Consider the following 23,332-nt stretch of genomic DNA (forward strand, 5'->3'; position numbering starts at 1 on the left):
TCCCACACCATGCAGCAAAGCCTACCAATCACCGGCCTGCAGAAAGCTCCGTGTCCACCGGCTCCTCGGGCAGCAGCTTTGGCAGTGGGTATAGCGTGGACAGTGAAGGAAGCAGCAGCACTGCAGGGGAGACTAATCTATTTCCTATTCCAAGGATGTAAGTGGTTCTTTTTTTCTCACTACAAAGCTAACAGCATCATGAGTAAGCTCTCCTTAACATTGAAGAGGAAATAACCGGATAATTATCCAATTCTGAGTCATTGTCCCTGAAGCGCTTCCCCCGTTCATGCTTACATAAATAATAGACTATTCAGGAAAGACTGGATTAATTTAGTTAATTCTAAGGATGAATGCTGGTCACTACCAGCATTACTTAATTAGTGCAATTTGTATTTAATAGAAAAACTGATAAAAAATCTGATTAGCCACGGCTGAGTTGCACTTTAATCACATAATGACCAAACATAAACATTATTGTTACTTGAGATAAACATAGATTAATTTACTGTGAATCAGGAGAGATTTAAACATCCTTTAAGAATTCACATATCATATTTGAAGCAGATAACACACTGGACCCCTCACACACCTCTTTCAACCATGAATCTCACTACAAGTCACATCGAAGGTTTTGGGTGTTTTCATGTTCTCTAGAACAAATATCATGTAGTACATAGGTCCCTGAGTAGATACTCTTGGAATAAAGTTCATTTATAATAAGGGAAGCCTCAAAAAAATCATATTGGAAATCAAATTAAAACTGGTTTGTCATTTAGAGTATGCTAAAATGTGGGGTTTAGTCATGTTGGTGGCACAATTCAGCAGCATCCAAGATATATTATGTCTGTTCCAATACAAAAATTGAAACATTTAAACCTTCCCTTCTCCTCCCCAGTACTAATTTTCTGGGTTTTCAAAAACGCCACTAGTCCATGCAGATCCAGAATCTAGGCCAGGGTGAATCCAGCCTGCCATCTGGTTTTGTAAGATCTGTGAGTTAAAAATGGCTTTTGAATTTTTACATGTTAAAAAAAACAGAATAGCACTTCATGACACATGTAAATCATATATAACTGAAATTTCAGGGTCATAAATTAAGTTTTGTTGGAAGCCAGCCACACCCATTCTTTTATGTGTTGCTAATGCCACTTCACACTACGGGGACATTTGTGAGTCGTTGTAACTGAGACCCTTCAAAGGAGACCATTCACACCGTTGGCTCTCTGTCCCTTTATAGAAAGACCTTGCAGACCCCTGGTCTGGAGCCCTGTTGGAAGGTCTGTTTTATTTTCTCCAAAGTTGAGTGAAACTTTCCTGGGAGTGGAATTTCTATTTCTTATTGTTCTAATGTCAAGGGTTTTTTTTACATAAACTTTCATTTTGATCTCCAGAATACTACTCATATTAGATAACGGCTCAATTTACAGAAAGCAAAATAATGGGGGAATGTATCTGTACTTCGAAAATGTGCTTATTTTGTGATTTTCAAGTTATATTTTTCCTACGCAAATTGAGCAATTGTTGGATCACATCTCTGTCTTTTATTTTTTAAGACTTAAGCCATGGATCAATAAAATTATTTATATTTAATTCTTTTTTATTGAAAATAATTTCTAAAAGAAGTCTGACCTCATTGGTTCTCAGCCCCTGGTGATCCAGTTTGAAGAGAATTTTAACAAATTCATTAAATTTCTCTCTGTAAATTGCAAATATCATATGAATTCAGAAGGTTTTGCATGGTACATCCCGCAACAACTTTGCCATTTATCCTTGCCTTTCAAAATACTGATTTACCACTGATGACGCAGTTACACTTTTGGAAAGTAAACTGTATCATTTCCTTAATACCGAATATCTGAAGTAGAAATAGATTACGTATTTTTACCAGATTCCAGTTTTGATTTCTTCCCCATTTTCCTATTTTGCTTCTAAATCAAAGCCTTTCAAAAACTGCCTAGGAGGCTCTTGTTCTGCCATATGAGCACAACCAAAAAGTTCTTTTTTGTACAACAGTATAGGGGATACATATGTAAAGGCAGAATTTAGTAGTGTTTTTATATACCCCCTTGTGTCTAACACAATTGTTGCCTGGGCCAACCTAAGTGCTCAGTAACTATTTGGTGAGTGAGTAATGAAGATAAATTATAAACTGTATAGTGAGAATGTTCCAAGCTGAAGATTATTTATTGAGAGTTCAGAAAAATTGCATCCTTCACACAACTCACAGGTATTTTTTTTTACTTCATTTAGCTTCATAATGCTGCAAAAATTTTCTATACAATCATGGAAATGCACCTAATACACATTTTGGCTAAGTACCTAATGTTAAAATCAGTTTTCATTAGAAGTAATGGCTGCATGTCATCCAGGGAAACAAAAAGGGTGTTTGGAGGGCTATGGGATGAATAGGGGGGGTGGGGCATGGGCGTCGTGCCATTTTTGGTCAAAAACTGCTCAGCACTCAATATGGTGTGGGCAGGTGCGCTCGTAAATCACCCTGCATGAAATGGGCACACACGTTGAGTCTTTAAAAAAAGTCACTGAAGCCGAATGCAGCCTCTCACAAAAACTCCAACTAGTACACTGATTCAGATGGGTTTCCAGAACCATCACCTAGCAGGGAAAGCCTGTACTAGAAAGGTCCCACCCTCCAGAAGATAATTCTCTTCTTTTAGGGGGGGAGTTCCCCCTTACATATTTTTCAATTTAGTGTTTTTGTTTTCTTCACATAAATACCCAGAAGTGAAATTTCTACATGGTATGTTAGCTGTATTTTTAATTTTCTGAGGGATCTCGGTCCTGTTTTCCATAGTCTGCAGTAATTTACAATCCCACCAAGGGGTCTGAGGGTCCCTTTTCTCCGCATACGCCAGCACTTGTTATCTGTGTATTCACTGGTGACAGCCGCTCTGACAGGGATGGTGTGGCATCTCACTCTGGTTTTAATTTGAATTTCCCTGATACTTAGTGATGTTGAGAATGTTTTATGTCTGTTGGCAATCTCTTTGTCCTCTTGCCCATTTTTAATTGGATTGTTTTCATTTTGGTGTTAAGTTATATGAGTTCTTACATATTTTTTATATTAACCACTTATCAGAAGTATCATCTGCAAATATGTTCTCCCATTAGATTGTCTTTTGTCTTGTTGATGTTTTACTTCGCTGTGCAAAAACTTTTTAGTTGAATGTAGTCCTATTTGTTTATTTTTTCTTTTGTTTCCCTTGCTCTTGGAGCTACACCTAGAAAGGTTATCACTAAGAGTGATGTCAAAGAGTTTACCGCATTTTCTTCTGTAAGTTTTATAATTTCATTGAAATCTTTAATCTTTTTTGGGTTTATTTTGGTACATGGTGTGAAAAAAGTGTTCCAATTCCATTTTTTGCAGTATCTGTCCAGTTTTGCCAACCCTGCTTTTTAAAGAGACTGCATTTACCCCATTGTGTTTTATTATTGTAGATTTGTAATAATTTTTGTATATATTCATAGAGTATATCTACATACACATATGTATATCTATGTATATACATATGAATATCTGTGTGTATATATAGGCTATGTTCTGTATATGTGTGTATCTATAATACATATGTGTATGTGTGTATATAAATGCATATGTGTATATATGTAGCCTGCATGTGAATACGAAGTGGGACAAAAGTAGGTTTGCAGTCATGAGTATGCAAAACACAGTTTATTCTTGTATTATTAATAATTATTGTGTCATTGTCCATATGAATAACTGTAAACCTACTTTTGCCCCACCCTGTACATACAAAAACATGACTATATATCTACACTAATCAAAACAGTGTGGAACTGGCATAAAAACAGATAGATAGATCAATGTAATAGAATAGAGAACCCAGAAAGCTTCACTTACGTGGTCAATTAATCTATGACAAAGAGCGCAAGGACATACAATGGGGTAAATACAGTCTCTTTAGTGTGGTATTGCCCATACTGGAGAGATACAAGCAAAAACTGAAATTGGACTGACCACTTTCTTACACCATATACCAAAATAAATGTATGTATGCATATATAATTTCTAATATTTTGCATGCATTTTGTTTCACATAATCACAATAAAAATTTGTGTCTGAGCCTTTGACTAGAATTGTCAAAATGAAACAATTTGATGGCTTTCAAGATAAAATAATTTCTGAATTGCATCTGTTCCTCTTTATCGTATGCAGAACAATGTTTTGAATGATAAAAGGATCTTTCGAGCAGTTTTCAAGTAAAATATAATTAGATTATTTTTAAATATTTGTTTTGAATTATAATTAACATACAATATTGTATTAGTTTCAGGTGTACAACATAGTGATTAAACACTTACATATCTTATGGAGTGATCACCCTGATAAATCTAGGACCCACCGGGCACCAGATAGAGTTATTACAATATTATTAACTATGTTCCCTATGCTGTGCATTACACCCCTGTGGATATTTTTACAACTGGAAATTTATACTTCTTAATCCCTTCATCTTTTTTACTCACCCCCTACCCTCCCCCAGTTTGGCAACCATCAATATTGTTTGATATCAGGTAGCATATCTCTCACTTTATTCTTCTTTTGTCAATATTGTTTTGGCTACTTGGAGTCTTTTGTAGTTCCATATAGATTTTAAGCTTACTTGTTTTAGTTCTGTGAAGAATACCATTGATATTTTGATAGGGACTGCATTAAATATGTAGATTGCTTTGGGTGATATGGTATAATTAGGTTCTTAAGAAATAAGTATGGCTACATTTTCAGTGGGTTCAGCAAACCAAATATTTTTGTGAAAGTAAGAACTGTTACTAACTCCTGCTATGTTAGATTTATTGTCTAGAAAGCACAGTATCAAGACATTCTTTTGTTCAAGCACCCTTTTTAACATGCATTTTTATTTCAGTTTTTAGAATATCTTATATACATCCATAGAAGGCAATTCCAAAATATTTTTATGCTATGTAGCTTTCTTCTGAGTAAAGAGAGAGAAATGGCCTACAGTCTTTTGGCTGTTACATTATCAATATTCTGAACCCACAGTGCTCGGAGTATTATAAATTATCTAGTTGGCTTTCGAACAAGTTTGAGTCTGAAACTAAAAGGAAGTAGCAGGCTCTGGCTGAATTCTAAGGCAGTTATGTGCGTGCCTACTATTAATACTTTATATTTATTGAACTTTATGGTATTTCAAGCACAGGGTTCAGTACTTTTTATAGACATCTTTCCATGGAGTTTGCTCAAAACCAGAAGGTTGCTAATGTTACTGTCCTTATACTACAAGACAAGAAATAGTCTGCACCCGATTACGTAGATTTGCTTAGATAACACATAGCATGAAACAGCAAAGCCGAAGCAGCCTGACCAAGCAGCCCTACTGCAAAAGCCGGTATGCTCCACACAGCTGAAAACACAGGCAGAATCTGAAAGGAAGCCAGTAAGTGAAATAAAAACCTGTGTTATTACAGTATTATTTTATGTTATTAATTCAGAATTTTCCTTCTCACCAACAGATCTAGACAACTCATCATAACTAAGAGTAAAAGTATAAAAAACCCTTCTCATTTTTGAATTTAAAATGGGAAAATAACCACCCCCAAACTCTAAACCATTGATAATTTCATGCTACTCTGATCTTTAATAAATCAATCAACAAATAAGAGACTGAATTTGGGGGTATTAGTTTGGACTTTGTAGGAATAATAAACGAGTTTCCATTTTAAAATTACCATTATGTATATGGGGAGGGGTAAAAAAATAAAATTACCGTTATGTAGAGCAATTTATTGTGTTTATGTTTGCCATTCGAGTAACTTACTGCAGATCTGAATATATAATGTCATTCTATTTTTGCAGTCTTGGCCTCCTCACTTGCACTTAGGAGAGCATAACCAAAACTAGTACAATCTTTGGTTTTCTTTATGTACAGAGGGAAGATGGGGCAGAACGGGCAAGAGCCTATGAAACAACCAGGAGTAGCAGTGGGACTGGCAGACACAGAAGGTAAGGTGAAATCTATGGTCCTAGATTTTGGTTGAATCTATATGCTACCCTAGAAGTGTTTTGATTTTTTTATGATGGTTAATTTTTAAGTACTAATGGCAAAAGCACTGTGAAATAATTCACTTAAATTACAGTGATTTTATAACTTCATTGAATAATTTTCCAATTTCCTCACTCGTGATTTAACATTCCAGTATTTGGGTGCGAGAACTTTAGAAGAGAAGGAAGAAGGATAATGATGACAGAGTGAAGACTCTCAGGAAAAAAATATCTCCTTCAAATTTTAAAGCTTTTTTCATTTAAAATATCATGCTAATAAAAATAAATAATGAAAGGTCATTTAAGTCAATAGAAATTCTTAGCTCTATATTACAGAGCTAAGATGAAACTAATGGTGTAAAAATCATTTTACAAAAAAGAATTATTGAACTAGCTTCTAAAGAGAAAACCTAATTTGAAACTAAATTTGTCTGCACTAAACAAATGGTAAGGTTATTACAAATGCAAGACCAAAATCCTTAACTTTAGCAAACACATAACCGGTATCTGCAAGGCGCACAACAACGGGCTTATCTTCGTAATAATGTGATAATTCCCAGTAGCACTGTTATGCCAAATGAACTGTACCAACCTCTCAATAATTTTAACTGTACTTATTATTTTACACTATTCTAAGTACTTCCAAAATGTATTATGTCATATATTTCTGAAAACTACTTATGTAGATAAATAATACCACATGCTTGTATTACATAAAAAGAAATGGAAGTGTAAACATACAAGATAAGAGCAAGTGAACCCAGGAAAATAATGCCAAATTGCATGCTATTTTAAAAAAAATATTAAAGGCACAGGATCACAAGGACACTAGACAGGGAAATGGGAAACCCAAATTTGGGTTTCACATCTGGTCCTGGTACGGAACTGGTGGCCTGATCTCTGTGTCTTCAGAAACCTCACCTGACAAGTGCTGGGTCCAAGGGATGCCTAAGGTGCCTCATGGAACTAAGTAGATATCATATTTTTTTCTGGTTATACTAAAAAATTTTGGGGGGGATTTATTCAAAGACTGTGCTTCCTCTCTCTGTTGCCATATTTCCCAGGGTTCCATCCTCAATCCTCCAATCCATTTACCCAACCTCTCTGCACGAATTCATCAATGCTTGTTGATTGGTCCCAAATCTACCTTCCAAAATCTATGGAAACCACTCTGAATATTTAAAGTAAATTTACACATGGCAATTACCATCACTCACAGAAGAGACTAAAAATGAAGCAGGATGTACAGTAAGGTAGCAGAAAGAAGCTGCTGTCTCTGTAGTCTGAAAGCCGGGGATTGCTGCAACCAAGAAAAATCTGTCTTTCTGGGAGAGGGAAACAGGGAAGCAACACAGCAAACACTAGAGAGAGATTTTGAGACAGACAGGTTGGGGAGAAATATCCTAGTGTCTCCCTTCCTCCCAGTCTCCAGCCTCTGCAGTGTCTGATCAAATCCCGCAGGAAGTCAACTGACAAGGAAACAGCCTAGGGAGCAGCTACACCGAGAAGAGGGCAGGAGAGAGACCTAGAATGCATCTGAAGGTGCACGAGCTAAAGGGCGGCACAATATTGTGCATGGAGATCCCATAGCTACATCCAACTTCTTGTGCCCTGAACTTAATTCGTCTTCGTCCCCATTTTGCCTCCTCTTCCTGTGTGCTTCTGCCACTCACAAAATTAATGCATACTTACACCATAATTTCCATATTTTATCATTGTTCCTTGATTTAAATTTACCTATTTCTCTACCTGTCTCCTCCATAAATCTGAACAACTCTCAGACCAGAGCTATGGTTTCTCGGCATTTAGCAGAAAGCCTTGCCTCTAAGAGTTAACTTCAAGAATGAGTGAGTGAATAAGTATTGAGTAATATAATATACAAAAAAGTAATAGCCTTTGATTTTGTATGATTCTAGAATTCAAGTGTACAGAGAAGCAATTCGTGAGCCGTTTGTCAAAGATTTAGCTATTTAATTTCCCATTTCTTTTCATTTAAAGTTTATAAATAAACTTCCTTTTGTTGTTAGTCAATATAAACAGTCAATTCATGGGAAAACATGGGAAAATAAAAACAAACAAAACAGAGTTGTTTGATTTGTTTTTAGATATCATATATTTTCCTGAGTGGATTTACCCTCCTTTTAATTCTTCTTCAGGGTATGAGGGAAAAAAAGTCTCTTTGTGGATTAGTACAGTTTTCTTAAAATTGTAGGTCTTGCAATGTTCCTCTTTACCTTGAGTCTTTTATAATATTCATATAAGCACTTTATTTTATGAATACCTTGGTCTATTCTAAGGGAAATTTATCTACAAAATATGCTCTAGGATAGCATACTTTAAATCAAAAGTATATCATAGGTTTGATGTAACCACCTTTATACAGTTGCTTTCATAAATTTTTATTTTTGTTTTGGAATTAGAGTGTATAGAATACAGAAAATCATACTGTACAGGGTTGAAATTTTGTGTTGAATGTGTAAATGAAAAATTTTAATGCTAAATAGCCACGTTATTATTCTACTTATTGAGCTAGTCTACTTACTCAGTATTCTGATTTTTTTTAATCTATAATGTTTTCCACTCAGTCATTTTGTCTAATAATGTTACATCTTCTCCATAGTGATGAGTCATAAATCCTAATCCCAGTATGAGATTAATTCAGGGGGTCAGAATGTGAGCTCAATCTCAGGTTCTAGGGTTTTGATGTTAAGTTATAGTGGAAAATAATAATACTCTTGTGGACTATCTCTACTAATGAAAAGTTTAACTTCCACAATTTAAGTAAGTGCAAAATATGAAGTGAACTTAATCTGTACATTTGGCACATGATTAACAACCTTTCAGTTGTAGCTATTATTAAATTAGAAGTGGATTTAAGGTAAAGCCATTTGGATCCCATCCAAAAAAGTAAAATTGCTTAAAATTGATAAAATATGTACTTGTTGGGAGAGCTATACAAGACCACTTCTCTTAAAGATTTAGGTCAAATCAATTAGACTTTCCAATTGTGTTTTCCTAATTTAGTTAAAAACCTCTAATACCCACAAGGCAGACAATATGCTTCCTTTCTACATTTTTATTAGGGGTATTTAATAGTGTTACTTGTTGCTAGTGGGCAAATAATATATAGTGGTTGGCTTGACTCACTTAATTTCCTAAACCAGGTGTTCACAAGAGTTAGCATCAGACATCAAAATCATAACTTTGTATGAGGCTTAATTTGCCCAGTTGCATTCATTTAAAAACAAAAAAACCCTAATAGATCATTTATTTTCTTAAGTATCTTTGGAAGCTTGAATTTAATCACTCAATTTCCATTTTCAATGGGCCACAAACAAATAAACCTCTACCATTACAGAAATATGCTAAACTCTACTTGCAATGTTTTCAAATAATTCAGCGTGTGAAAGCACCTCACCAATAATGTTAACCAGGGGGGGAGGGCAGAGATACTGATTTGATTCAGCATCTTCCTGGAAGTTTTTTTTTCAAATCATAACAATTTATATTGAAGTAATGGAAATCTTAATCAAAAAATCTCATTTAACTTGCATTTCATGTCTATTTTATATAAATATATTATACATATAGCTCTAACAGTGATTAATATGAGTCCTTTTTAGGTGAAGGAAGACATTTTACAGTCTATGAAACCCGTGTAGAACAGAAATGACTTTCTGCCTTCAACTAATAAAAATCTAGACCTCAGTATTGGAGTCCTCTACCTTATCCTGTTTTGGTAAACACATACAGAAAGATGTTTTTAAATTATTTTCTTGAAGTATTTTTTTTTTATGTAGGAAAAAGGGAAGGAGTAAGTAATGGGTATCTCTCTAAGGAGTTGTAGATTGGCATATCCATGTGCTCTATGTAAAATACTCATTTAATTTTTCTTTTCCTGTCCAGCTAGGTTTTTACAAATTAACCCTCTAAGAGTAAAAACAGAGTGGTTACTCTGGAGACCCTCAATTAGAACATAATAACAACTGTTTTTAAGGCATCCAATAAGTCACTCAGCAAACACGTACTGACCACCCGTTGTTAATGGCCCTGGGATAAGATGGGGAAGCAATGCGGACGGGACACAGTCCTTGCTCTGCATGAGTTCCTGGTAAAGTTCCCACAACTCAGACCCTAGTTCCACTCTTATTCTTAAAGAAAAATTCACGTCACCTTCCAGACATTCCCATTTCTCCACGCTCTATTTCTAACTAAACTATTTTCATATTTAATATGTGATATCTTTTTTTTGCCTTCTAGATATCACTTCTCCTTTTATTATTTTGGGTTTTTTTAATTCTCTTAATTTCACTGATGTCAAGATTGACCTTTCAAGGAGTTAATATTTAAATTAAAAATTGTCTAAGTCCAGTTTTATTGGAGATGACAAAACAAAATTCAGCACATTTCACAAAACCTTGCTCAACCGAGTAGCGCTTTTCCTGAAGGAACCGGTTGGACAGAGAAGTAACACAGACGTGAGATAATATACTCTGAGGCAAATGCATTAGCTGTGCTTCTTTATTAAGTGTTTGCTGACTAGTCCCTAAAATAATATATTCTATCTGCTTTGCAGCAATAAAAATGGTAGGAAAAAAAACATTCACTTGTTTGAATATTTTATTTTAAAAAAGAATTGCTATCTACTCAAGTCATGTTTTGCATTTGAGTATTTTTCTGCGCCAGGCAGATGCAATTTTAGACTTATCATCCAAAATAGATGCAGACTTACCCATGAAATAGCACACCAGCGTGATTTCTGTAATTCACAGTGCCCTCTGAAGCCCAGACAGCTGCCATTGGTGTTATAGAATACTGAGTAGCAGCTGCAGGTCATTACCTTGCAGATTTTATTATGAATTGTTGCTACTGTATAAATTATATATATGTATATATATAAATTCATTCTACTAAATATATATGACTCATCTTCTCGAAAAAGTCAACATACCCTCCTTAAAATAACCACAACAACATTACACTGCCATTTACTTGCTAAGCCCTCTGCTGGCATCTTTAAATATGTAGTGGCCCCAATCCTCACAGCCTCTAGAATACATATCATAATGTTTACAATGTTCCCAGGGTCTAGCACAGAGGGACCAAATGTCACTCAAATATTTTTTGAATCAAGAAATCAAGACCCATAAAGACTGAAGAATAAATCAAGCCTGGTCATACAGTTGTGAAATTCAAGTTAATATTTACATAAAAATATTGAGATATAGTCTTAAAACTTAAGATCCTTTGAATATACATGCCATATCTTGAAAAGTTGTTAATCCTGTATGTTAATCCTCTATGTTGATATACAGCTCACTAAGGACGTTACCACCCTGAAACTGAACTCAGACAGAGGACACTTGCTTCAAATAAAAACTACAGAGTCTACTTTAAAATATAATAACTGTATTTTTATTAGTTGTGCTTCTTTTTTCACAAAAGCCCAGCTGGATCTATAGAGGATGATGAATGCTGAGTCTCCAGCAGAAAGGACCGGGGTGTCCTGGGTTCATGAGCAATTGGGATGAGTTATCACAGAGGTGAATGAATGTACCTTGAATATTAAGGCCCCTGAGGGAGACTGGATGAAGAAACACTACCTGGTAGGGAATAGTTTTTAGGTTGTTCTTGAAACAAAAGTAGTAAGTAGTCTGCCTGAAGGAGGGTGGTGAAGTTTTCAATAAGGGAGGACTTCAAGTTGAAAGCCTTAGGAACTTGAGGGAGTATGTATTATTTATTAGTGAACCTGTGGCACCTCTGCATGATTACAGCAGAGTTCTGTGCTAGAGTGAGGCAGGTCTTGAAAGGTCATCATGGTTCGGATAATTTATGAAATGCCAGGCGCTGTCTTTATGCTGTAGATAAGCAATTAGAAACCATAGATGGATTTTAAGAAGGAAAATTATACTATCAGATTTGGTGCTGTGAAGGATGGATTATCAGGGGTCACATTGGCAGTCAGGCAACAAGTTAGGAGGCAATTCAATACTCAAAGCAAGAAATGATAAGGACTAGAATGCAGGTGGAGGCAGCAGTGGGAGAAAGGGAATAGACAGCTCTGAGAGCTGCCTAGGAAGACAAAAAGGATGCCTTTGTTCTAAAAATGGTTTGGACTCAAAATGGAAAGTAAAGCAGCTTTGGGCACTAGCATCATAGAAATGAAATGATGCGATTATGGTGGCTTTTTAAATGATCAGCAGTTAAACACTAGTATGATTTAAAAAGAAGAAACTAAAGAAGTGTTCACAGAGGTCAATGTAAAAGCAATAAAATAGGAAACTGGGAAAATGATAAAATGCAAACCTAATGCTTCACAGAATTTTAAAGAAAGAAGTTGGCTGTTCTTTGAAAGACCACATGGTGTGCACTTCAGAGCACATTTTCAAGATGAATTAAAAAAGTAAAATAGAGTTTGAATGAGGTTGAATACATATTTTGCTTCAATTTTGTGTATGTGTATATATGTATATATATATGTATATGTATGTATGTATGTATAGATAGATAGATAGACAGACAGACAGAGAGACCTACCTCTTACTCCAAATATGGAAAGTTTGATGAATCAAATCCTTCCAGATACAGATTAGTGTGTGAGTGAGTGTGCAGGGCACTTTGAGTGAAGGGCAAAAATCAATGGCAAACAAGTTCAGATGAAGGAGTTAGAAAATAGTTATGGTGATATAAAGTACAGCAGAAGAAATATAGCCAATAATATGGTAATAACTATGTATGGTGCCAGTTGGGTACTAGAAATGATTAGGGAGAACACTCTGTAAAGTATATGATTGCCCAGTTGCTATGCTATACACCTGAAACTAATACAAGATAATATTGTAAACTGTAATTGAAAATTTTTTAAAAAACACGATAAACCTTCCAGACTGTATCCTGAAGACAGTGGGGTTCAATATTTTTTTATTTTATACAAAATGGCATTATCCAAAGGGATCAAATATTCAGGATGCTACCATAGGTATAGCAGGCAGGCTTAATCAAAAGAAGTTACAATGCTATATCTGAAAAGTCCTAAATGTTCATACATGCATTTTAGAAAGTTCTCTGGGAATACTAAGGTATTTATTTGAACCAGAAGAAATGAAAATTTTCAAAATACTCCATTTCCTAAAGTAACAAGAGTTAACTGAGCTATTATTTTGCCCTCTTTAACTTCTTTTTTTTTCATCCACTAACATTTCATTAAACCAGAAAAACAGGATTATTGGTTGAATGGTTTAAATCAATAAGCAGTCTTTTTTTTCCCCCTTTTCTGGGTAGTATCTGAGTCCACTTAACATTCTATGGTTCTTTGCTGAGTCAGGCAAGGGCATACTAGTTTGGCTTCTAACTGTTTTAATTGGTGGAAAAGGTCATTTAAAATGATTCCAGTTATGATGAGAGGCCGGAAGAACAGGACCCATTTGTCAACAATTTATATTCCAGACAGATAGCTTTTACTTCACGTGTTTGCTACTCTTGGTAGTCTGATAGTTGAGTTCATTTCTTTTTAATTAATGATGAATTGGCTGGGTCAAAATTTAGGTCAAGTTGTGCAATTTAGTTTGATTTTGAGACTGCTGTGATATCCTCAGCCAATTTATAGTGTGTTTTATTATGGTTAACACTGAGGTTACCTGAGTAAATTTAACATGAGCTGTTGCTCATTGGTCTGTGGATGTGTTGGAGCTCTGGAATATGATCTGTTCGCAGAATGTATTTTTCTTGTGACTTCAAGAATATGGATTAGCAATCTCTGATTGAGGTTTCTCTAGTGTTTGATTTGATATGTTAAACTCTCATATAACTAAGTTTAATTAACTAATCATTTCCTTCTCATAGATATTTTTTCCTTGATAACATGTTTAAATATATTCAAAATAAGACATTCTAATAAAATGTTCTGAAAAATCATTATATTACAAATTAAGACAATGAAATGAGATAAATTGGCATGATTGTGTTATTTTAAAATCTGCTTCTAAATTTGTATCTTTATTAACTAAAGAGTGACTAATTATTCTTCTTGACAAAATATTACCTAGAATTCTATTTAGGTTGAATTGTTATTATGGCAGACATGATAACATAGAGGTGTCTTATGGAAATGCACAATATTATGTTATTTATAGAAATAAATATTTTCATTTATTAAGAATAACTTGTTGCTAATTTCAACATAAAATTTTAAAGAAAACTTAAAACTTTAAATGCAAATTTATTGGTGGGAAAAATATGTCGGAGTTTAATTTAGTTTAGGTTTTTTTGTTTTGTTTTGCTATAGGATAGAAGGGAATCTTGCAGCTCTTAACCTGTAAACTCTTCCTCCTCCCCTTTCTCCTATATTTTGTATCTCAAGTTTGGTTGCATTTTTATTCAAATCTCTGTCTCATTTCCATAGTTGGGCAACTGCTAAATCCTTGGAGATTTTACCTCTAAAGTATTTTTAAAAATTCCTTCCCGTTGTCCGTCCTAATTGCCCAGTTTTTGATTTTCATCACATCTCACCCAGAGAACTTCCTGGTCTCCTAATTGCTCTCTTAACCTGCAGTGTCATCATCTTCAAAATCACCTTTTATAGCTACTGGCTAATCTGGCTTTGTCACTCTCCAGTACAAAACATTTCTTCGGACTCTTACCCACTACCAAACTCTAGATAGGTTTTATTTATTTATTTTTAATTTTTTTATTGTTGTTTAGTTCCAGTTGTCCCCATTTCCCCCCATTTCTCTCCTCTGCCCTGCCCACCCCCCTCTCCCACATTCAATCCTTCCTCTCCCTCCTCATTGTCCTTGTCCATGTGTCCTTTATACATGTTCCTTGACATGTCCCTTCTCCTTCTTCCCCCCATTATCCCCCTCCCCCCGCCCCTCTGGTTACTGTCAGTTTGTTCTTTATTTCCATGTCTCTGGTTCTATTTTGCTTACTTGTGTGTCTTGTTGATTCAGTTCCACTTAAAGGTGAGATCACATGGTATTTGTCTTTCACCACCTGGCTTATTTCACTTAGCATAATGCTCTCCAGTTCCATCCATGCTGTCTCGAAGGGGAGGAGTTCCTTCTTTCTTTCTGCTGCATAGTATTACATTGTGTAGATTAATCACAGATTCTAGATAGGTTTTAATACAACAACCTCCTCTTTCTATTTCTCTAGTTTATCTCCTGATGCGTCCTTTATCCTACTCTACACCCTGGTGATATCAAAATGACTTGTAGTTTTCCACACAGGCTCTATAGTTTCTCCTCTCCTTACATTTGATCATGCTGTTTTCTTAATGTAATCAGCCCTCCTGAATGATTTTATCCTGGGCTACTTCTATTCAGCCTTTGAGACCCATTCTTCAGTTTTCTTCTTCCAATAAGGTCCAGGGGACCCACTCCACTTGGCTCTGTTAGGGAAGTCTCCTCAGTACCCTATCATGGCACCAAGCACATTGTATACTGATGCTCTTTTAAACTTCTATTTCCTCCCCCAAACTGTGAGCTGAAATGGTTCAGAGATGGTGAGAGAGAGGATTAGAGAGACAGGTGGAATAATTTCTTAGCTTAAATTGTTGAAGCCTTTATTTCTTCAAGGACAAAAAAATATTAGTTTTTCTAAGCTAAATACAAAAAATAGGTAAAATAGTACTGATAAAACAAATTATTTGTTAAGATTTAAAAGCTATTAGGAAAGTGATGCCTTCTAGTATTACATTGTTGAAAAAGTTGGAGGAGTATATATATTCATTAGTAGAGGAACAGATAAATAAAACACATTATATGCAGGCAAAGGAATATTATGTAGCTGTCAGAACAAAATGACCTAGATCTACATGTAAAAAAATCAGTAGATTGAAAAATTACATATAAGAGATGTATAGCACAATATTAGTTCAGTTCAAAATAAATACAAAAAGATGCTAGATATTTTTATGGCCACACCATTATGTACACAACCATGTAAATAAATATATGGAGGTTGACTGAAAGGATTAGAGTAAATGCAGAAGATTGGGTACCTGTGGTTGAGCAAGTAATGAGATGAAGTTAGTGAGTTTAAAAGAAAAAAAAATTAAATACCAAACAAATAAGGATCTTTGCTGTGACAGTGCTAATTGAGAGTTCATACAGGATGCTATGAGTTGAGGAGTATGGGCCACTCAATTCTGAGCTCCTGCAGTTTAAAAAAAAAAAGGTTGAAAATAATGTTGTCTGGGAAGGCTTCACTGAGAAGGTGACTGTTGTGTGAACACTGAGGTAGAAGAGGGAGAGAGCTGTGCGGATGCCTGGGGAAAATTTTCCTGGCAAAACAAAATGTTTTTAAGGTGAAACATGCCACACACATTTAGGGGGAAAGGAGGCCAGTGTGGAAAGAAAGAGTGTGGAGGTGATGAGGTCCAAGCGGGACAAGAGCCCCACTTTAGGAACTCTGCCTTTTACTGAAAGTGGTATGTCTCACTATTGGAAGGTTTTGAGTCAAGCAATGAGACAATCTTACTTACATTTAATAGGTGCATCTGACTACTTTTGGGGGAATATTTGGAAGGGAAGTGAGGTGGGAGAAGGAAGAACTGACAGGTATTTGTTGCAGTTATCCAGGGAAGAGAAGATGATGTCTCAGACCAGTCTGAGAATCCAATGCAGTGAGAAGTGCTGAGATGATGCATATTGCTTGGAGATTTGTATAAATAGAAAACTAATAATAATAATCAAATTTGGGGTGTGCTAAAGATTGCACCAAAAAAAACTATTAGGAACAATAAACAAATGCAGTAGTGTAGGATACAAAATCAAAGTACAGAAATCCACCACATTCCTATATACTAACAATGACATTTTAGAAAAAGAAATTTAAAAAGTTCCTTTTGCAGTTGCAACCAAAAGAATAAAATACCTAGGAATAAACTTAATAAAGGAAATGAAGGACATATATATACTGAAAACTATAAAACATTATTCAAAGAGATTAGAAAAGCAAAACAATGAAATGAAAAGATATTCTGTATCCATGAATTGGAAGAATCAGCATAGTTAAAATGTCCCTATTACCCAAAGCAAAATACAGATTTATTACAATACCCATCAAAATCCCAATGACATTTTTAAAGACATAGAAAAAAATCAGATTTGTATGTAATGACAAAAGACCCCGAATAGCCCAAGCAATCCTCAGAAAAAAGAATGAGGCCAGAGGTATCACCCTATCTGACTTCAAATATACTACAGAGCAATGATAATCAAAACAGCATAGTATTGGCAGGAAAACAGACCCACAGACCAATGAAACGGAATGGAGAGCCCAGAAATAAAACTACATGCATATGGGCAAATAATTTTTGACAAAAGAGCCAAAAACATACAATGAAGAAAAGAATGCCTCTTCAGTAAATGGTGCTGGGAAAATTGGAAAAGCACATGAAAGAATGAAAATGAATTAAAGTTTATCTGCATGTACAAAAATTAATTCAAAATAGATCAAACACCTAAATATAACATTTGAAACAATAAATTACACACAAGAAAACATAGGTACTAAACTTATGGACTTTGATCTTAGAGAAGATTGTATGAATTTGACCTCAAAGGCAAAGGAAGTAAAGGCAACAATAAATGAATATGACTATATCAAATTAGAAAGCTTCTGCACAGCAAAAGAAACTGCCAACAAGACAAAAAGACAACCAACCCAGTGGGAGAAGCCCTGACAAGGTGCTTATATCCAAAATACATAAGCAACTCATACAACTCAACACCAAACAAATGAACAATCCACCTAAAAAATGGAAGGACAGATAAAGAACTTCCCAGACAAGAAAAAGCTAAAGGAGTTCATCACCACCAAACCAGTGTTACATGAAATGTTAAAGGGTCTTCTTTAAAAAGAAGAAGATGAAAAATATGAACAATATAAATGGCAATAAATACATATGTATCAACAACTGAATCTAAAAAACAAAGTAAACAAACAAGCAGAACAGAAACAGAATCACAGATACAGAGAGCGTTTTGAGGGCTGCCCGATGAGAGGGGAGTCGGGGGAGGGGTGACAAAGGTGAAGGGATTAAAAACTACAAATTTGTAGCTACAGAATAGTCTTCGGGATGGAAAGTACAGCTTAGGGAATAGAGTAGCCAAAGAAGATCTATGCATGACTCATGGACATGGACAACAGTGTGGGGATTGCCCGAGAGAGTGGGGGGGGATTGGTGGAGGGGGGCAAAATTGGGACAACTGTAGTAGCATAAACAACAAATATTAAAAAATTAAATTAAATTAAAAATTTAGAAAAGGGCAGAGAACCTGAACAGACACTTCTCCCAGGAAGACATACAAATGGCCAACAGATACAGATATATGAAAAGCTATTGGGGAAATGCAAATCAAAACTACAATGAGATACCACCTCACACCTGTTAGAATGGCAAGTACATAATAACAAGTATTATCAACAAGATGAGTAATAGCAAGTGTTGGAGAGGTTGTGGAGAAAAAGGAACCCTCATTCACTGCTGGTAGGAATGTAGGCTGGTACAGCCACTATGGAAAACAGTATGGCAGTTCCTCAAAAATTAAGAATAGAGTTACCATATGGCCCAGCAGTCCCTCTTCTGGGTAGCTACCTGAAAAAAATGAAAACATTTATTTGCAAAGATATATGCACCCCTATGTTCATCGCAGCATTACTCATGGTGGCCAAGACATAAAAACAAGCAATGTGTCCTTTGATAGGTGATTGGCTAAAGAAGATGTGGTGTATGTATATGGTGGAATACTACTCAGCCATAAGAAAAGATGAGATACGGCCATTTGCAATCCATGGATGGATCTTGAGAATATTATGCTAAGTGAAATACGTCAGAAAAAGCTAAGAACCATGTGATTTCACTCATATGTGGGATGCAAAACTGACACTCATAGACACAGACAACAGTATGGTGGTTACCAGAGGGAAGGGGGTAGGAGTGGGTGATGGAAGATAATTAGACTTTGGGTGGTGGGAACACAATGCAATATACAGATCATGTATCTTAGCAATGGTCACTTGAAACCTATATAATCTTATTAACCAATGTCATCCAAATAAATTTAATTTTAAAAAGTAAAATAAATAATTTATTTTAAGGGAAAAAATAATAAAACAGCTTTCAGTCCTCCAAATCAATTGGGGGTGTGGGAGAAGCAGGTAGTTGGGGTAGGGCTACATAATTGGCTTCATCTGGATTGTTTTTTATTTCTTAGGCTGGCCTGTTATTACATGAATATTTACTATAGATTCTTTATGCTTCATTATGCTTACCTAAGCTATTTTTAATAAGTTTAAAAATAATATTGAATAATTTAACATTCATTTCCATTACATGCAGGGTACAATTTTTTTTAAATCCTCACCGGAGGATGTTTTGGGGATGGGGGAGAGAGAGGGAGAAGGGGAGAGAGGGAGAGGGAGAGACACAGCAGTGTGAGAGAGAAACTTGGATCTGGTGCCTCCCATAGGCGCCCTAATCAGGGAGGGATTGAACCTGCAAGCTAGGTATGTGCCCTGAAGGGGAGTCAAACCCAAGACCTTTTTCTGTATCGAATGATCCCCCAACCAGCTGAACAATGCAGCCAGGGCCAGGGGACAACTTTTAACATGATATTTTTTTCAGCTATACCTGTATAAAGCAGTATCTGGTAAGAGACAAAAAATAATTCAAACTAACTGAAAACAAAAGAATGTTTATTGGTGAAATTCATAGGTGAATTTATTCATAGGTGAAATTGGTGACGTTCATAGGTGGAAATGACCTCAGGAAATACCAGCTTCTTTTCTTCAAATGATACAGATAATGTCTAATACAAAAGTGCTTGGCATTATTATCCCTAAATCAGTAAATCAGACTTTCTTTAGTTTCTTTTTTAAAGAAGGTTGAAATTATAGGAAACTGATGAATCATAATAATCAGATTGCCTGAGGTATCTTGAGAATATAAGGAGACCCCTCATTTTGCTGTTGAAGCACTTACGGAGATGATAGGGGTGTTTTTTGGGGGGTTGATTTATTTGGGGGAAGGGGCTTAACTTCATTCAATTTGGGAAGCCTGGAATTTGGTGGCAGGTTTGTGAAGGAGATGGAAAGTAGTAGCAATTGGTCCACAGAATAAACTTTCTAGTTTTTGTTCTTTTAAGATAAGTTACTAAATTCTCTACTTAATAATTTCAACTTTAACAGTAACTACACTTTGTATTTAGCAGGAATATTAATACTGTTGGGTGTGTCATTTATTAGGAAGCCTGAGGTCGGCACCACCATGTACAGACAAGGAGGGTGTGCACATCCCGATTCCGGGACACACCTCACATACACCAGTTAGTGAACGGTGTCCTCTGGAGTTACCAAGGTGGTATTCCCGTCAGAAGGATGTGGTGTGTTATGTTGCCTGGACTTGGGGTTCAGAATGACTTGGGCTTTACAAAAATTAGATAAGGAATAATATCCCTTATTATAAACTGTTAACTTATACCTATTGAGAGTTTAAATTGCCAGGCACTGTATTAGCTAATTTAATTTTTGCAAGAACCCTGTGATGTAAGACCCTTTTGTCCTAAGCCATATTATTGAGTCTGGGAGGTAAATGTGATGTCTGGGATAATAGCATGCTTCTTGCAACTGTTAGACAAAAAGGATGAAAACAAATACTAAAAATGACAGACTAATAGTTATGAAAGAACCTGGAATCCCAACTCATCACTGAAATGGCAATCCTATGCCTATCTCTGGATTCTCATTATATTAAAAAAATAAATCTCTATTTATTTAGTCATTATAAGTAACATTTTTGTTACTTACAGTGGAGAGAATTCTTTAAGGGTTCAGAAGGAAAAGAAGTCTTAAAAGTGCAGTAAAAAGAAGGAATTAAACGGAAAATAGAATTAACTAAATGGTAATGAAAAAATACAATAAAGGTAAAGAAGAAAATAGAATTCCAAATCACTTCTAACTCCTGTTGATGTATGTAGTTCACCTAATAAAACATACATTGAATGCAAGTAGATTAAACATATGTATCTGCATGCTAGATGAGGTGGAAAGATACATACCATGCAATTGTTATTCAAAACAGAACTGGTGAAATGGTGTCAAAGTTAGAAAAAATAAACAGAAAAATCAAGGCAAGAAACAAGAACCTTCTTATGGAACCTGTGATGACCACTTTAAAAACATGATGCGAACGACAAGTGCTGGCGAGGGTGTGGAGAAAGGCAGGCCTTTCGCCCTGCTGGCGGGAATGCAGACTGGTGCAGCCACTGTGGAAAGCAGTACACAGACACCTCAAAAAATTAAAAATGGATCTGTCTTTAGACCGAGTGATCCTGTTACCAAAGAGCAATTGGGATCCTGCTGCCTGCCGCCACCCTCCAGGCAAATTCCAGAGGCAAAGATTTGGTGATAAAGGAAAGGAGTCTTTATTCAAAAGCTTCACAGTTTTGTAATAACAGCTTTCCACTTGCATTAGTCACTTAAGCCTATCAATTAAGGATAAACTCTTAACTCCTTAGTTATAGCTTTAATTACTTAAATGTATCAGTTAAGGCTAAACTGTAATACCTGAGATCTACCATTTCCCCCTGTTAGTTTTAATTATTTCTATAGGGTTAATTTACAAATTAAAACAACATAAGATACAAAAGCTGTACAATTTTGGAAGAATGTCAGGCTTCTGCCTCAGAGGTCTCCTCTAGAACACCCAAGGAAGAATAGCCCTGCCACCTCTACCAGGCCAGCCCGATCCTAGGCTGCGCCCGGAGTTTCTTCCATCCAAAATCCATCCAAAATACCGTCCACTGGGAAACACAGGCAGGTGCAGCACAATCATCCAGGTATCCTCGAGGAAGAAGAGAATGCAATAGCCAGAGAAAGCCTGACCCCACCCATCCAAGAGCCCTTCTTTATTTCAAATCTTCTTGCCCATAATTCCATGCATTCTGGAGGCATTCAGATTTTCAGCCAATCCCTTCCTAGACTGTTTACTATTGCCTCAGCAAACTCCCCCTATGGCCTCTTCCTACTCCTCCCCAGTGATCTGATCAGATCTCTCTGTATCAATCCCACTTCTGGGAATATATCTGAAGAAACCCAAAACACTAATGCAAAAGAACATAAGCACCTTTATGTTCATTGCAGCATTATTTACAATTGCTGAGATATGTGAAGCAGCCCAAGTGTCCCTCAGTAGATGAGTGGATAAAACAACTAAGGGACTATTACACAATATAATACTACTCGCCTGTAAAAAAGAAGAAAACTTTACCCTTTGCAACAGTATGGATGGACCTGGAGCACATTATGCTAAGTGAAATAAGCCAGTCAGAAAAAGACAAATACCATATGATCTCACTCATATGTGAAATCTAATGAGCAAACTGAACTAACAAGGAAAATCAGGGGAGACTCATAGATGGAGAGCAGGATGACAGCTGGTGGCGGTGGAGGGATTGAGCAAAAAGGAAAAAAGACTCATGGACATGTCCGGATGGATTTTAAGGGATGAACTGGTTACACTCCATACTTGGGAGGTTTAGCACAGACTTTAGGAAGTTAAAGATACTCAGTAAACATTTTCTGCCTGAATTCAGGGTGAGGGAGTTTTAGCAAAAGTAAGTCTCATAGCAGCCTATGTACAATGCAGGCCTGATTCCCCACGGGAAAACCTGTCCGTGGGCGTGGGTCCTGCCCGCCAACCTTGCTCCTTTTCTGAGTGGGGGCTGGGCCACATTTCCCACGCTTAAAACGGATCCCATGAGGTACCACATGGATAACAGTGTGGTGATTGCTGGTGTGAGATTGGTATAAGGGAACTAAATGGTGATGTAAAAATCCAATAAAGATAAAAAAATAATAAAAGCATAAAAAGGTAATCTTTTCACAGTAGCAGCGTGAAGTCTAAGATTCTAGAATATAATCTAACAAAATGCAACACTTTTATGAGAAAATTGCAAAACACTGTTGAAATTCATAAAAGATGAATGAATAGGTATATATAGGCTGTCATGATTAATATCATAAATATTATAATTGTTCCCAAATTAATGTATGAATACCACATTGTTACGGAATTTTTGAAAGCTGATCCTCAAATTTGTGTGAAAAATCTAATGCCAAGAAATTTTTGAATAAAAATGATAAAGTAAGGTTACTCCAAGATTAATTATAGAATTATAGGATATAAAGTACTGTAGTTTAGCACAAGAATAATTTAGTAGATCAGTGAAACATAACAGATGGCCCAAAAAATGTTTTCAGGTATATGCAAACTTTATTTATACTAA

General features: G+C 35.8%; 1 protein-coding gene across 6 annotated transcripts in view; it reads left to right on the forward strand.

Moving 5' to 3' along the window:
• PCLO (piccolo presynaptic cytomatrix protein) overlaps positions 1-23,332 on the forward strand; it is a 353,234-nt gene that overhangs the window by 306,677 nt on the left and 23,225 nt on the right. For all 6 annotated transcript variants that reach the window (XM_053926477.2, XM_053926478.2, XM_053926480.2 and 3 more), the window contains 2 exons: positions 16-157; positions 5,929-6,002. In XM_053926477.2, the coding sequence (XP_053782452.1) occupies positions 16-157; positions 5,929-6,002 (216 nt within the window). The remainder of the gene's footprint in view (positions 1-15; positions 158-5,928; positions 6,003-23,332) is intronic.

The sequence above is a fragment of the Desmodus rotundus genome, chromosome 6 (genome assembly GCF_022682495.2).
Source record: "Desmodus rotundus isolate HL8 chromosome 6, HLdesRot8A.1, whole genome shotgun sequence".
Classification (NCBI taxonomy): domain Eukaryota; kingdom Metazoa; phylum Chordata; class Mammalia; order Chiroptera; family Phyllostomidae; genus Desmodus; species Desmodus rotundus.